Source organism: Protopterus annectens, chromosome 2.part2 (assembly GCF_019279795.1).
Source record: "Protopterus annectens isolate FY-2018-M chromosome 2.part2, PAN1.0, whole genome shotgun sequence".
In the NCBI taxonomy this organism is placed as follows: Eukaryota; Metazoa; Chordata; order Ceratodontiformes; family Protopteridae; genus Protopterus; species Protopterus annectens.
The window spans coordinates 702,570,340-702,584,824 of NC_056730.1; the positions used below are offsets into that span (position 1 = coordinate 702,570,340).

General features: G+C 36.7%; 1 protein-coding gene across 1 annotated transcript in view; it reads left to right on the top strand.

Moving 5' to 3' along the window:
* Nucleotides 1–11,992, top strand: part of LOC122795775 (oxytocin-neurophysin 1-like) — a 28,306-nt gene extending 16,314 nt beyond the window's left edge. Inside the window, exons 2-3 of the mRNA XM_044064104.1 lie at nt 3,637–3,841; nt 11,752–11,992. Of these exons, the coding sequence (XP_043920039.1) occupies nt 3,637–3,841; nt 11,752–11,801 (255 nt within the window). The 3' untranslated portion in view covers nt 11,802–11,992. The remainder of the gene's footprint in view (nt 1–3,636; nt 3,842–11,751) is intronic.
* Nucleotides 11,993–14,485: the final 2,493 nt, after the last annotated feature.

Sequence of the window (14,485 nt, forward strand, 5' to 3'; positions counted from 1 at the left end):
ACTTTTCCTTCCCAAAACATCCAACCATATTAAATCCTCTTTTACTATCCAGTCACTTACTAACACTCCTACTGTAGTTGAATCTAGCTCAAAACTACTAGGAATCACAATTGACAATCAACTAAAATTCGACCTCCACATAAACAACTGTATAAGGAATACTCACCTTAAATTAGGCCTATTTTATAGAAATAAAAAATTTCTCACCCAGGAAGCTAGAATAGCCCTCACTCATTCCTTCCTTCTTCCCTGCCTAACATATTGTTCAGAAATCCTTACTAACCTAAACTCCTCTCTCCTCACTAGACTTGAGGCCACATACCATAAAGTAGCAAGATTTGCAACTCAACTTTCCTATAGATCTCACCACTGTCTCTCTCTAAGATATTTAAACTGGCTTGCGTTACCTCACCTGCTCCTTCTCTCCCAGCTCCAAACCATACATGCAATTCTCAACCGACCATCTTTATGTACAGCCTTACACACCATCATCTCTCACTATACTCCTACAAGAAGCCTCCGAAGCTCCTCCCAAGACCTCTTAAAAATCTATAAGCCAAAATCTAAAGCAGGGTGTAGCCTATACAGCTATCATACCTCTGTCAAATGGAACAAACTTCCCTTCTAAATTCGAACACTCACACATCCCAAACAATTTAAACTAACGCTAAAAGAATATTTTAACAGGAAATGGATCTGCCAATGCTCAAACCCACCCTGAAAAACCTCTATCTCTCTCCACTAATCAATAGCTTTTTACCCTCTCTCTGAAACTTTTATTCCTTCCTGATTGTTTTAATTGTAAAATTAACATTCACCTCCGATGTTGCTCTTCTATTCTAAGTACTACTTTCAGAAAAGTGCTCTGACTATTATCTACCTTTTTCTTCATTACATTATTCTATATATTATACTTGAAATTATGGCAAAATGTAATCTGTATATTCTCAAAAATTCTCTTGTAGCCTGCTAGCTGATTTGCCTTTATTCCATCTGTATAATACCTGTTAATAATGACAAAATGCTATATCTATTTACTGGAGCTTTTCTCCCCGGGTCTCTGCTGAAAAAGGGCTTCGGCTCAGTCACTCATTCCCGGTCAACAAATGTAAAATAAATTACATTAAATTAATTTTGTTTGGTTGAGGTGTGGTTTTGAGAAGGGTGGTCATTTTTTGTATATTGTTTCAGGCATCATTGGAGAAGGCTGGGACTTGTTTTGCTAGGGATAAGTTTATTTCAGTGGAGTTTTCTATATATTTAACCCAATTCCAAAAAGACTTGCTCTCAGTGTAAGTGACCGCTTACACTGGGAGAAGGCTGAGAGCAGGTGTTTTGGAATCTAATTCATAGAAATCCTGTTTATAGAAAGGCCTTATACCAATGTACATCTCTTACACTGAGTGCAGGTCTTTCAGAATCAGGCAATACTTGCAATGAGAGCAACTCTTGGAATCTGGCCTTTTGTGTTACCGTTTATTGGATTTAGGTATTAGGTTGGGTTTGTTTCTTAGTGCAGTTTTACATTTGGGTCTTAAGGTAACAATTTAAGGGTCTGGGACTATATTTTGGAGCTTGGGGTAACAGGACAGATGTTAACTACAGACTTGCTGAAGTGCACTGATGACCACAATCAAAATAATGACTTCTGAGATCTTAATACAATGTGATATTGGTTTACAGTCATCATTTTAATCTGTAAGCATACATTTTTTTATTTATTTATGGAAGACTGTTTCCTTATTTGTTGATTGATTAAAATGTACTGTGAAGGAATGATAAGTTTTTAACATGTTTTAAGTATTGTGTAGCATTATTTTTTAATGTTTTCTTTTGCAGGTTGTGTTTCAATCATGAGCAGTTAAGCCGTTCTTTCCTTCTTCCCTTTTTTTTTTTTTGTAATTGAGTGGGTTGGGTACATTCTTACCTGTATGGAGTAATTTAATTTTAAGGCTTTTCAAATCGTTCTAGCTGACACCCTATCAAAACTTTGAGACCCATAACCACAATTCCCATAACTTTGTAAAATAAGCCATGAATACTGAATAAATACAGAATATGTCAAAATTCACCATAGTAACATAGTAACGTTAAAATATTTTGCCACCCCACATTTCTGCTATTGATATATTAACTCTGAGATTGCCTGATATACAGAGACACCAAGACATTGGGTTTAGTATATATTCTCCATTTTTTCACTAAAACAATCAGTTATGGAACATAGTTATGGTTCTCGGAGTATTGGTAGGCATCCATTATGGCTACCATTTTCTTTGACTTTCTGAGAAGATTGGCTGACTATTTGTTATCTTTTAACATTTATTTGCATTCTAATGATCAATTTATTATATATGTATGGGTTTCTGTACATTTTATATTAGGCAATGTGTAAGTCAGTAAGTTGTGTTTTTACATTTTTGAGTTGTATGTCTTCTCGCCTTTTTTTGCATTTTTTTCCATTTTTGTGGTATTAATGTCATTTTTGTTACTTGCAATGGCTTTCTGCTATATTTGTAGGTTTAATAATATTTTTAGGGTTGTGCCAATGCTAACATTTGTCTTTGGAGAGAAGGGCATATTTAATTGTGATTAAGTCCAGTTCTTGATGAGTTGAGAAAAGTAATAATAAACTGTTGAAGACATGGGTGGATGTGTTTTATAACATAAGTAGAGTGGTGATAAAAAGCTTGCATTGCAGGAGATAGTAAAATATAGGTTATTGTACTGGTGTACACTGAGGATTAGATTTCCTTCATAGGAAGTCATTGTCGGTGAGATTTCTAGATGTGTGCCAGCAGTGATGCCCTTCTTGGGGTGATGTCTCCCTTCTTTGAATTGGTGCAACCACAAAATTGGTATCTATATAAGTCCTCTGGGTATGGGGTGCTTGTCCCCCATATTGGAAGGTGTAGAGGGGTGCCCCCGCAAAAAAATATTAAATTATGTTTTTTCAATGATCTTTTTTAATGGTGGTAGTGTTATAGTAAGCATTGTGGATTTGATGTTCAACTGGCCATAGTGGAAGCTTAATTATAATCAGGTCCAACTGCTGATGGCATAGACAGAGACATGCTAAACTGTATATGATGGGTGTAGTATTGTAATAAAGTCTGATATCAAATATGTTATACTCTTGCTCAAAGAAACTTTTTTATCTTATCCATTTAAGGGTATACATTGTTAAGATAAAGATTCATAGACTGGTAGACAAACAAATAAATTGATCAATGCAAACATGCACTGCACACAAACAGGGTCTTATTTATATTCTGTAACATAAAGTCAAGCAGCACCTTGTAAAACCAGATGGAAGTGCAGGAAGACATGGTGTCTGTGTATGTTTTACATCTTGCACAGTTTCAATAGCATACGTGGGAAGCAACCCCCACAGAAAGTAAACAGATGCTACCAGGTTACTGTTTTTTTTTTCCTAGAAAAAAAATTTGAATCAATAATACTCTAGAGAAGAGTACTGGCCTTTGTAGAAATCAGTTGACCTATGAGATACTGGACTAATTAAAAAATCTATGAATATGGAACAGTTTTATAATTACTTCTCATAATTCTTATCCTATAACAGGAAACAGAACTGCAGACAATTTATTAAAAGATATTTTATATGATTTTTTTCAGTGCCTTCCCTGTGGCCCTGGGAATGCAGGACAGTGCTTTGGACCGAGTATTTGTTGTGGAGAAGAACTAGGCTGTTTCTTTGGTACTGCAGAAACTTTGAAATGTCAGAAGGAGATTTACTGGCCTTCTCCTTGCCAGTCTGGTGGAAAACGTTGTGGTTCTGAGGGTGGAAGATGTGCTGCCCCTGGAATCTGCTGTAGTGATGGTAAATACATTTCCATATATAACAGTATAATTCGGAATGAGAATAGCTAATGAGTTCTAAACAGGATGTACTTGCAAAAAATGCTCTTGCCTCTGGTATTACTAAAAAGGTTTTATATTTATAAAATAGCTCCTGATATAAAGAAGTATTTATAATGATGTGACACAAAGTGGAGTCCTGATTGATTACATTATTCACTGCAGCCTTGGAAGTTGCCAATCTAATATAGCTTTCACTGCCACTCCCCTGTTGGTAGAAGACCTGCTTTACATCATGTGACTGTTATCGATTTTCCATCAGATGTACCCCATTATTCTCCGTATAAACATATACACAACTCCTAAACTGCATCCATTAACAAACCTTTATTCCCATCTCAATTTTCTACTTTACGTGTAGATTAAGAACAGCTTAGAACAAAACTGACTGTTCTAAATTCTGGCCATCCATTATCAAACAGATGCAACTTGACTCTTCATTACTATACTAGCTCCTGCAGCTGTGATATTTCCAGTCAAAACTAAGATGAGTATAGCATCATCTCAGCTTGAAACTGTTGTGGAAGGGACTGGTTCTGCAATGAGTACCTTTCTTTCCACAAGAATTGCTGAATGTAAATGGTCTGATGCTTCATAAATATATAACTCAAACTCACAGTTATGCTGTCAGACAAAATTATCCCATTGAAAAGATGAAATATAGCTTTGATCTTAGCTTTAAAGGTTGGCAAAGGTGAGAGTGGTCAAGTTCAAATGAACACAGCCTGTAGCAAGTACATTTTCTAAGCCTAAGGCGGCCTGAAAGTAATAGTGTGTGTGTGTGTGTGTGTGTGTGTGTGTGTGTGCGTGTGTGTGTGTGTGTGTGTGTGTGTGTGTGTGTGTGTGTGTGTGTGTGTGTGTGTGTGTGTGTCCATGTCTGTCTATGTGTACTAACAGAAAAAGGATATACCTACTTTCTGTGTTAGGTCATAAAAGAAAACAGATACAATTAGTGTATCAGTGTCACAGCATTCATAAAAGAATTTTAGCAAGGAGTATGAATATCTGAAATATTATACTAATACACCTAGGATCTGGTACCCAGACAATATCAACATGCGGTAACAGCCGTTAAGGTTTTTGAAGAGCAGTAAGTTGTAAGCTTTTCAATTTGTCCATGGTTTTGAGTTACAGCTGAACTCTGAAATTTGCATACTCATTGTTTTAGTCTTTTTAATTTCCGTCATTATAGACTGAAAATAATGTGAGCGCTCACCTCCTGTTGCAGATCCATGTCAATCCATCGAAGGCAGATTCAATGAACATCAATAAACCAAAACCAGTTAGCTGATTCACTGAAACTGCCGTCAGCGAACATTGAAACAATATTTTTTGCAGGGGGCAAGCCCCTCCTGCTTCCCCCACACTCCCCGGAATTACATACATTAACTCCAAAGTCATACTGCAGTGGCAAAAAAGGTAATCTCCACTCTCATCAAAAGCGGTTTCACTGAAATGGCTTTGGTTTCTTTGCATTTGCGTAAATTGTCTTTGACGGATTGACATACTCCCACTGTTGCATAGTATGAGAGTCAGTAAGTAATGGACGACAAGCTGTGATAAGGAAGGATGAAACAGGGATAAAAGGATGTGAGAGAGTTCCATGGTTCATGTAACATGACCTATGTGAGCGCAGCTATACCTTTTTGGTGAAAAGGTGTTCCTTGAGCTGTTATCTGAAATTCAAGTACATTTTAATATCTCTGAGTGAGACTGGAATAGAGTCCCATAGTTTAGGTACAAGGATGGAGAATGCATGGTCAGTGCAATAGAGTTTACTTTTTGGAATTAGTAGGGTGGGTTGAGATTGAGAGATACCCTTGAGATTATATGAGTTTGTGGAGGGGGTGAAAAGTTTGTGAATGAGAGAGGGAAACTGTCTTAAGGGAAAGGGCTTTGTAAATTAATGATTCTAGTATGAGGTTGGCTCTCAAATGTACTGGGAGCCATATAGCTTTTGCGAGTTAGGCAGTGTTCATTAGTGAGGGAATTAGTAATGAATGGGCAGAGTTTACTGGTGATGGTTTGCAAGGTTTTGACATTTTTCTTTGAGGCTGCAGCTGTTATGCGTAGTCCATATTTGAGTTGAGATAAGAGTATTCCATTTCCTATGGCAGCTTTAAATGGCTTGGACAGAAGAGGTGATAACTTGTTTACCCAAAACATTAGTGTGTTGATCGTTTTTCGTGTGTTCTGAATGTGTAGCTGAAAGTTAAGAAATCGGTCTAGACAAATGCCAAGGTATTTGCTTGAAGGATGTGGTAGTTTCTGTGGTGGTATTGTTAACATCTTGTCAGCTCCCTTTCTAGTTCTGTTTTGACAGCTTCTATGAACACCATTACTGTAGGTCATTGCCAGAGATTTAACTTTGGTTATTCTCTAAAATCATGTCTCTTGTTCACCTATCATTTCCATCAGCCCTACAAAACATACTTAGCATACTTCTGACATTAAAGAATGTTTGGTGGAAATATTAGGGCAATACGACACAAATGTTTCTGTTTCTTTGCACTAACAGAAATGTTTTTTAATATTGAGCCACTGATATTTTTGGTACTTGCAAGCAGCTCAGAAAACCTTTTGCATAGGGCTATGGTGTGTTTCTAGAAAAGGCAGTTAGAAGGTAAAATCTGTAGTTCCCCAGAATAATCCTCAATGAGCAAGTTTTAACATATGTATTGGGTTGGTTAACATTTGGGGTAAATTGGTATAATTTACAGGACTGGATCACAAATCAATTTATGTTAAGGGCAAAAATAACTGTGATTAAAAAAATAATGAATATTCAAAGTAGGAAGTGCATAGCCCTTCCTGCTCAGCCCAGATCCTACTGATCTCAGGAAATAGATCTGGGACACTAAATCCATTCAAAATAAAACTTATGAAGGTCCTCCCAAATAACAGGCACCCCATGCAGGATATTCCATCCTAGGGATTTCAAAAGTGATCACTACTGTGATAAAGGTAGTCAGAAACTATGACTAGCCTAACGTAAGGATATAAAAACAAGAATCTATACTTTTATATGTGGTTTTACACAAGGTGTTGCATTTGATATATGCAGCTTGTAGTCCAGTACACTACCTAACAACATACTTCAATATTTCTGTTGTTGTAAAGACTTGACCCTAGCAGTTGATGGAATAAAACAACTTCACCTGAGTAGGTTAGGTGTAATGTACACAGAGAGTATGCATAACATAAACATATAAATATTATAACTATATCCCCCACTAATGTTGTAGAAAGGATAGACCACTTCATAAGGATTATGTATGTGAACTTCATACCTCTGGTCATAGCTCCCAACACAGTATCTCCAGCATCCAGGCTGGAGCCATGGGGGTACAGGAATGATGACCCAAACTAAGGGTAACTGTAATATCTTGTTGCAGTGTTGCACTTGGTAGATAAAATAGTTTACATACATAGTATGGTCATTAACAGACTACTACTGTCCTCCCGGTCTTCTTTGACATGATTATGATCACTTCCCCAGCATTGTCAATACTCGGTTTCAATATGACTGTTCTCTCTACGCTCCCATTGCCCATTGCATGTATCTTATGGATCTGTCCATGCTCATATCACAAGAGTGTATGAATAATGAGATTTACTTACACTACACGTTTTGAATCTCATTCAGTACACTCCATATAGTGAGATACTGTGGATCAATGACACTGCCTTGCATATGGAGCTGCAACATCTCTGCCAGAGTTGTGGTCCTGTAACTCTTCCCCTCCACATGCTTATTCAAGATTGTAACAACCATAGGTGTACTCATTGAAGATATCACCCATAAAAATATTTCCTACACCATATCTCATTTGATTATTAACTTTCTGATGTCAGACTGGTCAAGTGCTCACCACCACTTTTTTGATATAGGGACTCACTCACGCAAAGAAAGAGAAATCATATCAATTCACACTGATTGCAAATGCAAAAAAATTCCATCCTTGAACTTTTGTAGCTCTTCTCAAAAAATTAATCAGTCTTCCCCTTCCACCTCCCTTACCTCACCCTAAAATAGGTAATCATTTACTTCAGTCTCCTTCCTAACTGCTATAAATAAGCTGGCAAGGTTAACTATAAAACATTAAGAGCAGAACTGCACCTTGAATAAGTTATGTCTAAGGGTTGGTGGAGAGGTTAAGGTTGCAAGCTGGAATCCTTATGGTAAAGGGTTTGATTCCCTGAGCCCTTATTTGTCTGCTGTATAACCTTGAGCAAGTCCAGACATTATTCCAAGGTTGCCAGTGAAAAGGAATTGTGTCCAGTGGGCCTGTGTGGTTAACAAATATGTCAGAACCAGCAGGAATAGAAGCAGTACTGCAAGTATAGAACCCCTCAATGTGCTATATAGTTCAGAAAGCTAGGAAGTCACATGCCGGCACTCATAGCAAGTATCTCTGAACAAAATAATTGAAAAAACCCTTTCTGATGACATGTACCACATTGTCTTAATTCTAAAAAACTGCCACCCTGCATCTTAGCTGATCTGATCCGACAACCACTCCAAGAACAAGCAGCACTCCTTCACAGTCTCTTCCATTTAGTTCAGTATCACCATGCACTCTTCTTTCTCCAGTCCATGATGCTCTGGTGTAAAAACTACTCAATAAACTCTAACTGATGTCTTTACCTGTTGACAGGCTCCTTGATGAGTACCTCAACCATCTGCTGAAGCCATTGCCCACCCTCTATTTTAATTAGTCATACTCTGAATCCTCTCTGCCTAAAGACTGGAAATCCTACATTTTTATTCCATTTCAGGAAGGAGGTATCTGAAATGCAGTACAATTACTAGCCAATATCTCTATTGTCATCCCTCTTTAACGTACTAAGTGCTGTAAACATAAACAACTAATGGCACATCTAGCTACCAACAGCCTCCTCTTGTTTATTAAATGTAGTGTTATTCTGGATCACAGCACAAAACTGCTGTGTTGGCCTTCACTGTGCATTGAGCAGGTATGTACTAAATTCAGTGAAAGCAAACTTGTGTATACCTCTCAACCTCTTAGCACAAGAAATCTGGACAAAGCCTGACATAATGAGGGGACAAGGGCCCAAAAATAGAGAAATGTTTTAAAAATTGCTGTTATAAACCTAGAAAGTTGTTAGAATAACAGGATTTGTGTAAGCATGCATTTTCTGAATGATATGAAGTCTGAAACTCAAATGTATGTCATTAGTGACTTCAGTCCATGAATCATCCGAGTGAATTTCCAAAGAACTACAATTTTTATGAGGAACAGACCAAAAATATGAGGAAAAATCCAGACATTCTGTGAAAATCTTGCCAGTTGAGAGCTAGGCTTGTAAGCTCACTCTTTATGCTTTTCCAAAGCATACAGTATAGTCTCTCACCCCATCATGATCTCTCAATTAACCTTAGTGTTGTAAACTGATTCATAGTTATCTATGTTATCATTCTATAGATACAATTGAATGATACTCTGTCTCCAGCCCAACCTATTCAAGTTGGGATCCCATATAGTTCAATGCTGGTCCCTCTTTTCTTTAACATCTTTGTTGTTAATGTCTACAAACTCCTAGCTAGCCCATATCATATAATACATAGTAATTCTACTTTGCTCTGGTTCTCAAACACAATTTAGCATATTATTGTCCATCTGCAAAACATCAGAGAACTAGAAGATTAGCTATCCTACTCTGGTCTTGTTCAAATTCCAGACAAAACCAAGCCCCTGCTATTCAATGTCAACCTTTCAGACCCTAACGTATCGATAAATTCACTGTTTGGCATCATGACTGAAGTTATAAACTTACATGAAACTCACTTTTTTACAGCTATTAAGCACCCCTGAAAAAAAAAATATCAGGAGCAAATTGTCATTCCGGACTTAGTCCTTTATTATTTCTCATTGCTTATTTTTATGTTTGTAGTTTGTATAGTGTAACTATATGGATTGATAATTTATGTCAACCTAATTTTCCCACTAGATTGATCTGAACTGAACTGTCAAAAACTACATACACACACACACACACACACACACACACACACACACACACACACACACACACACACTTTCAGATACTGCTAGATAACATTATATGGGTAAATAAAAGAAAGGAAGGCAATTGATATTGCAGAAAAGCGGGTCAATATTCCTTTCTTCTGATAACAATCACTGGTTTATTTGTACTGTGTCTGATGGCAGTCACATAATTGCTCTCTTTGAGTTTGGTCAATTGTAAGTAACAGAACAGATGCTCCCAGCTGAGTGACCTTCAGGTAAATATTTATAGTATTGCAAACTGTCATATTTTTTTCTGTCTCTGTTCTTGAGGATACAGGGAAATTAAGGACATGGGAGAGTAGTTTTGCATTTTCAAAGACTATCATTCTCAGAAGCTGTTCTTAACATTTTGAATTTCATTTTGGATCCAGGAAACATTAATACACATGTTCATCTGTAATTGAGCTATTGTATGCTTCTTAATATCACATGGCTCTGTATCTCACTTATAAGGATTTTTATAATCCTTGACTTCAGTTTAAATCTGTGTAGTGCAGTACACTTATACCTTACCACTTATCTTTTAATGAGTTGTGTCACAAGAAAGACGAAAAAAAACATAACATACTCTTGCCAGCTTTGTGGACTAAAAGGACAGGGTACTGATTTTGCCCCTGCCATCCCAGGTTTGATTAGCAGCTCAGACACTGGGGACATGGAGGGAAGGGGGAAGTGGCTGACACAGGGGCATTCATTGCGAGGGATCATGTTGATCTGCCATATGCATTTTTTTGCATGATGTTCTTTTGAAAATGAGTATCTGTTGCTGAACAGAAAAGAATGTTTTTTTTGTTTGTTTGGTTGGTTTTTTTTCTGCAGGGGACAAACTCTCTGCACCCAACCTCACCCAGCTTGTACATACTATCTCTGAGGTTGCAAAACAATGGGGCAAAGTGCAATCTCAAAGATCTTGAACATCACTTTCAGTCATTAGTATTCATCAAATGGCATACAGAAAGAATGTGTTTGACAGATTGACAGTTCCCTCTGGGAGAAGAAGTTGGTTAACTCTCAGTGCAGGAGTATGCCCTGAGAAAGGCCTATGCATCTCTGTGCATAGGGACCAGGAGAGTGGGAACCCAGCAGAGGGGTGCATGTGGTCCTGTTGAGTTGTAGGTTTTTGAAAGTGTGTGCCCACACAAAGTTTAGCATAGCAAGATTTGTGCCATGCTAGCTTGCTAACATTACAAAAAAAGGTCTGAGCTACCACTAATGATGACCCACAACAGCACAAGTCTGGCCCCTGTGGTGTAGATTATGTCTGTCTAGGGCACAGGAACAAATGTGTCGGAAGGGCGGGGAGAGGCTTGAGGGCAACATAGTCAAGTAAAGGAGGAGCCACAAATTTACAAGTTTTTAAATATGTATTACAAGTTAATAAGAACCACATTGTAATTACCACTTTGTTATAACCTTACAGGTCACTTTATTGCTACTTCCTGTGATTTCCTTTTCTAACTTTGGTCATCTGAATCTGAATTGTAAACAAGCCACAGAACCTAAAGTCCTAAAACTGGATTTCAATAGTCTGAGAGGCTATACTTTAGCAGACACTGTCACCAAAATTACTTGTAAACAGTGGTTCAGTGGTTTTGTAGAAAGAAAAACATCTTATGTAGGAAAGGCTATGCCAAAACAGATCTAATATGATAATTTTTATTGTGCACAGTCTGACAAAAATGCATGTTTGTTGAGCAAACTGAATAATGTCAAAATGTTAGCAGTGTGTGAAAGTAACAGACATTCTGAAAACTAACAGTTGTGCACCATTTAAAAGGTATACATAATTACACCTTTTTGTGTTTTTGTTTGTATTTAGTAAGCTGCACTTTGGATTCCACATGTGATAAAGAAGCCATGTTTGCGTGAATCAGTTTGTGCACAAAGACCAAGGACAGCACTTCTGTGTCTGGATATCAGTTACATATTCCTAGCCCTAAATTCAAATTGACAACAAATCTACAGTTGGACACTTTGCCACGAAACATTTCTTTTTAAGCCATGATTTTTAGCAATGTACAGATGTGAACAATGTCAATAAAATATTTACCTTATCTCTACCTGATGTGCTCTCAACGTGCAGTGTAAATGTTATAATTGCAAACATGTAATTATCATGAAATAATCCAGTTTTCTATAACCCAAAGACATTGTTAGGTGAACTGGCAGTCATCTAAAGATTCTCTAGGATTATGAGGTGTGTGTGTGTGTGTGTGTGTGTGTGTGTGTGTGTGTGTGTGTGTGTGTGTGTGTGTGTGTGTGTGTGTGTGTGTGTGTGTGTGTGTGTCCTGCAACTGACTAACTTCCCATTTAGAATAATTTCTCTACCTTATATTATGGAGTGCCAGGATAGATTCCAGCTCCCTTGTGATTCTGAATAGAATAAAGCTGCTAAAGAAAAATGAATAAATAAATATAACCCACTGACATAGCAGCACTGAATCATGTTTCAAAACTGCAAACAAACACAATGCCAAATCTGCTTTAAAGTGTAAAACAGGAACACAAACATAGTGCATTATAATATTATACAACTACACTTATCCAAGAACATTGATGATGCCTGCAAAATAAACATTTCTCTCTAGAATGTGTTTTCAACACGGTGCATGATCAAGATGGAAAAAGTATAATCCTCAGTGAGATAATTTCTAACGTGGAGTGATGTCATAGAAACTCCAATGCATGGCGAAGGTCATTTTGATTAACAGCATAAAGTTTTTTATAATATTGCAGACTGCCAACGCTGTCAGGTAGACAGCTTTGTATTTAATATATTCTGACAGTATAAAACATTATTCTTGTTTACAGTAGACAAACCTTTTCATCCTGTCATCTATCATGGGAACAAAAGTGCATGTCTTCAGTGTTCTACTCAGTATTATACACTTTCTGTTCTGTAGTACATAATGGCATTAAACTGGGTTTGTTCAAAAAGCAGGTATTAAAATCACATTCTACTATCATGTGCATTTACATTCTTTAACATCAAGATATTCTCTCATATATATATATATATATATATATATATATATATATATATATATATATATATATATTTATATATACATATCAGCTTGTTTGCTCAAGAATTCTGGACAAGGCCAAAACTAGTGGGGAAACAAAGGTCAAAAATCAAAGATAAAATTGAAGTATGGCTTTAATTAACCTAAATAATTAGTAGAACAGCAGGTTTTATATCAGCAAGCATTTTCTAACAAGAAGAAGTAAGAAACTGTAATGTCTAGCATTATTACCTGACTGTGATCCTCAGTGATCTATCAGAAAATCAAAAATTTTACCAAAGACAGGGTAAAATATGAGGCAAAATCAGGGACATTCTGTAAAATTCTGGACAGTTGAGAGGCAGAAAAAGCAGAGAAGCAGCTGCATTTAGAAACTCATATCACCTCTACACCTTTTTTTTTTACTGATTTTAGTCCATTTACATGGAATATAGTTTTTGTGCTATTACAAGTACATTTACATTTTAGGAAGCTGAGCAAAGAAGGGGTGGTTCTTGGGTGATACTCTTTCAGTCAGTACAATGAAGTTTATCTAATTTATGTACATTAAAGACTGTGATATCATACACTGCTCAGTGCTGCAACCTTAATGAAATGCTGAGGTGAAGAATATCCATCCATCTACAACCTCTTTTCCCATTTTTGCACATGGGGTCAAGGTGTCCCTTCAACAGTATGAAAACTGAAAATACTCTAGGAAACATGAGCTAAAAAAAAAAAAAAACAGGAAGCAGAAGCAGGAGGCTTTGAGTGGCTGCAAGGTTTGCTGGTTACTATATCTGGTTATGAGGCACTTCATTCTATTTATTCTATCCAAATGCCATCAGAAATCAAGTGAAACTTGTTTTGTAACATAGACAGAATCTCAAGGAGAAGTACACAAGCAACTTTACTTTAATAGAATGGATGGGAGTTATTTGTTTATTAAGTTTATTTTATATTTGTTGACTGCGGAGTCCCGAGGAAACAGTCTCCATGGCAGAATAAGAGAAAGAGAGAATACATAAATTGTCATTTATGATTGATCCATGCCCAGAGTAATGCACTGGAGTTAGAAATGTAGGTCCATTTTCATACCACTATCTAAAGAATTTCCTTTTGTACACAGAAGTTCAATAAGGACATATTCATATTATTCTTGCAGCATCTTTTACTTCTAATCATTGCATTTGTTTTTCAGTCTATTTTCTTATCACCCTCTTTTGTTACTAACACCTCCCTTTCCCTCATTTACTCTCTCTCTTCACTAGTAGTATGTTTATCTCATTCTTCACTGCCATCCTGAAATAATAACGCTATCAATTTTTATCTAGCTGTGAAGTTTTCTCTGTTCACTTTCTTGTACTGCCAAATGACTTTAGGATATATTTTGCCTTTGTGCAGCCACAAATAGTGTCACTAAAGTAATAGTTTTTAATTTGTTTTAAGCATATTTGTAGTGCCACATTTATTTACTTATATACATACATACATAAAAATATTTCAAGCACAGACATTAAAAGGCCTTCTAGCTCGCCAATATGCCAA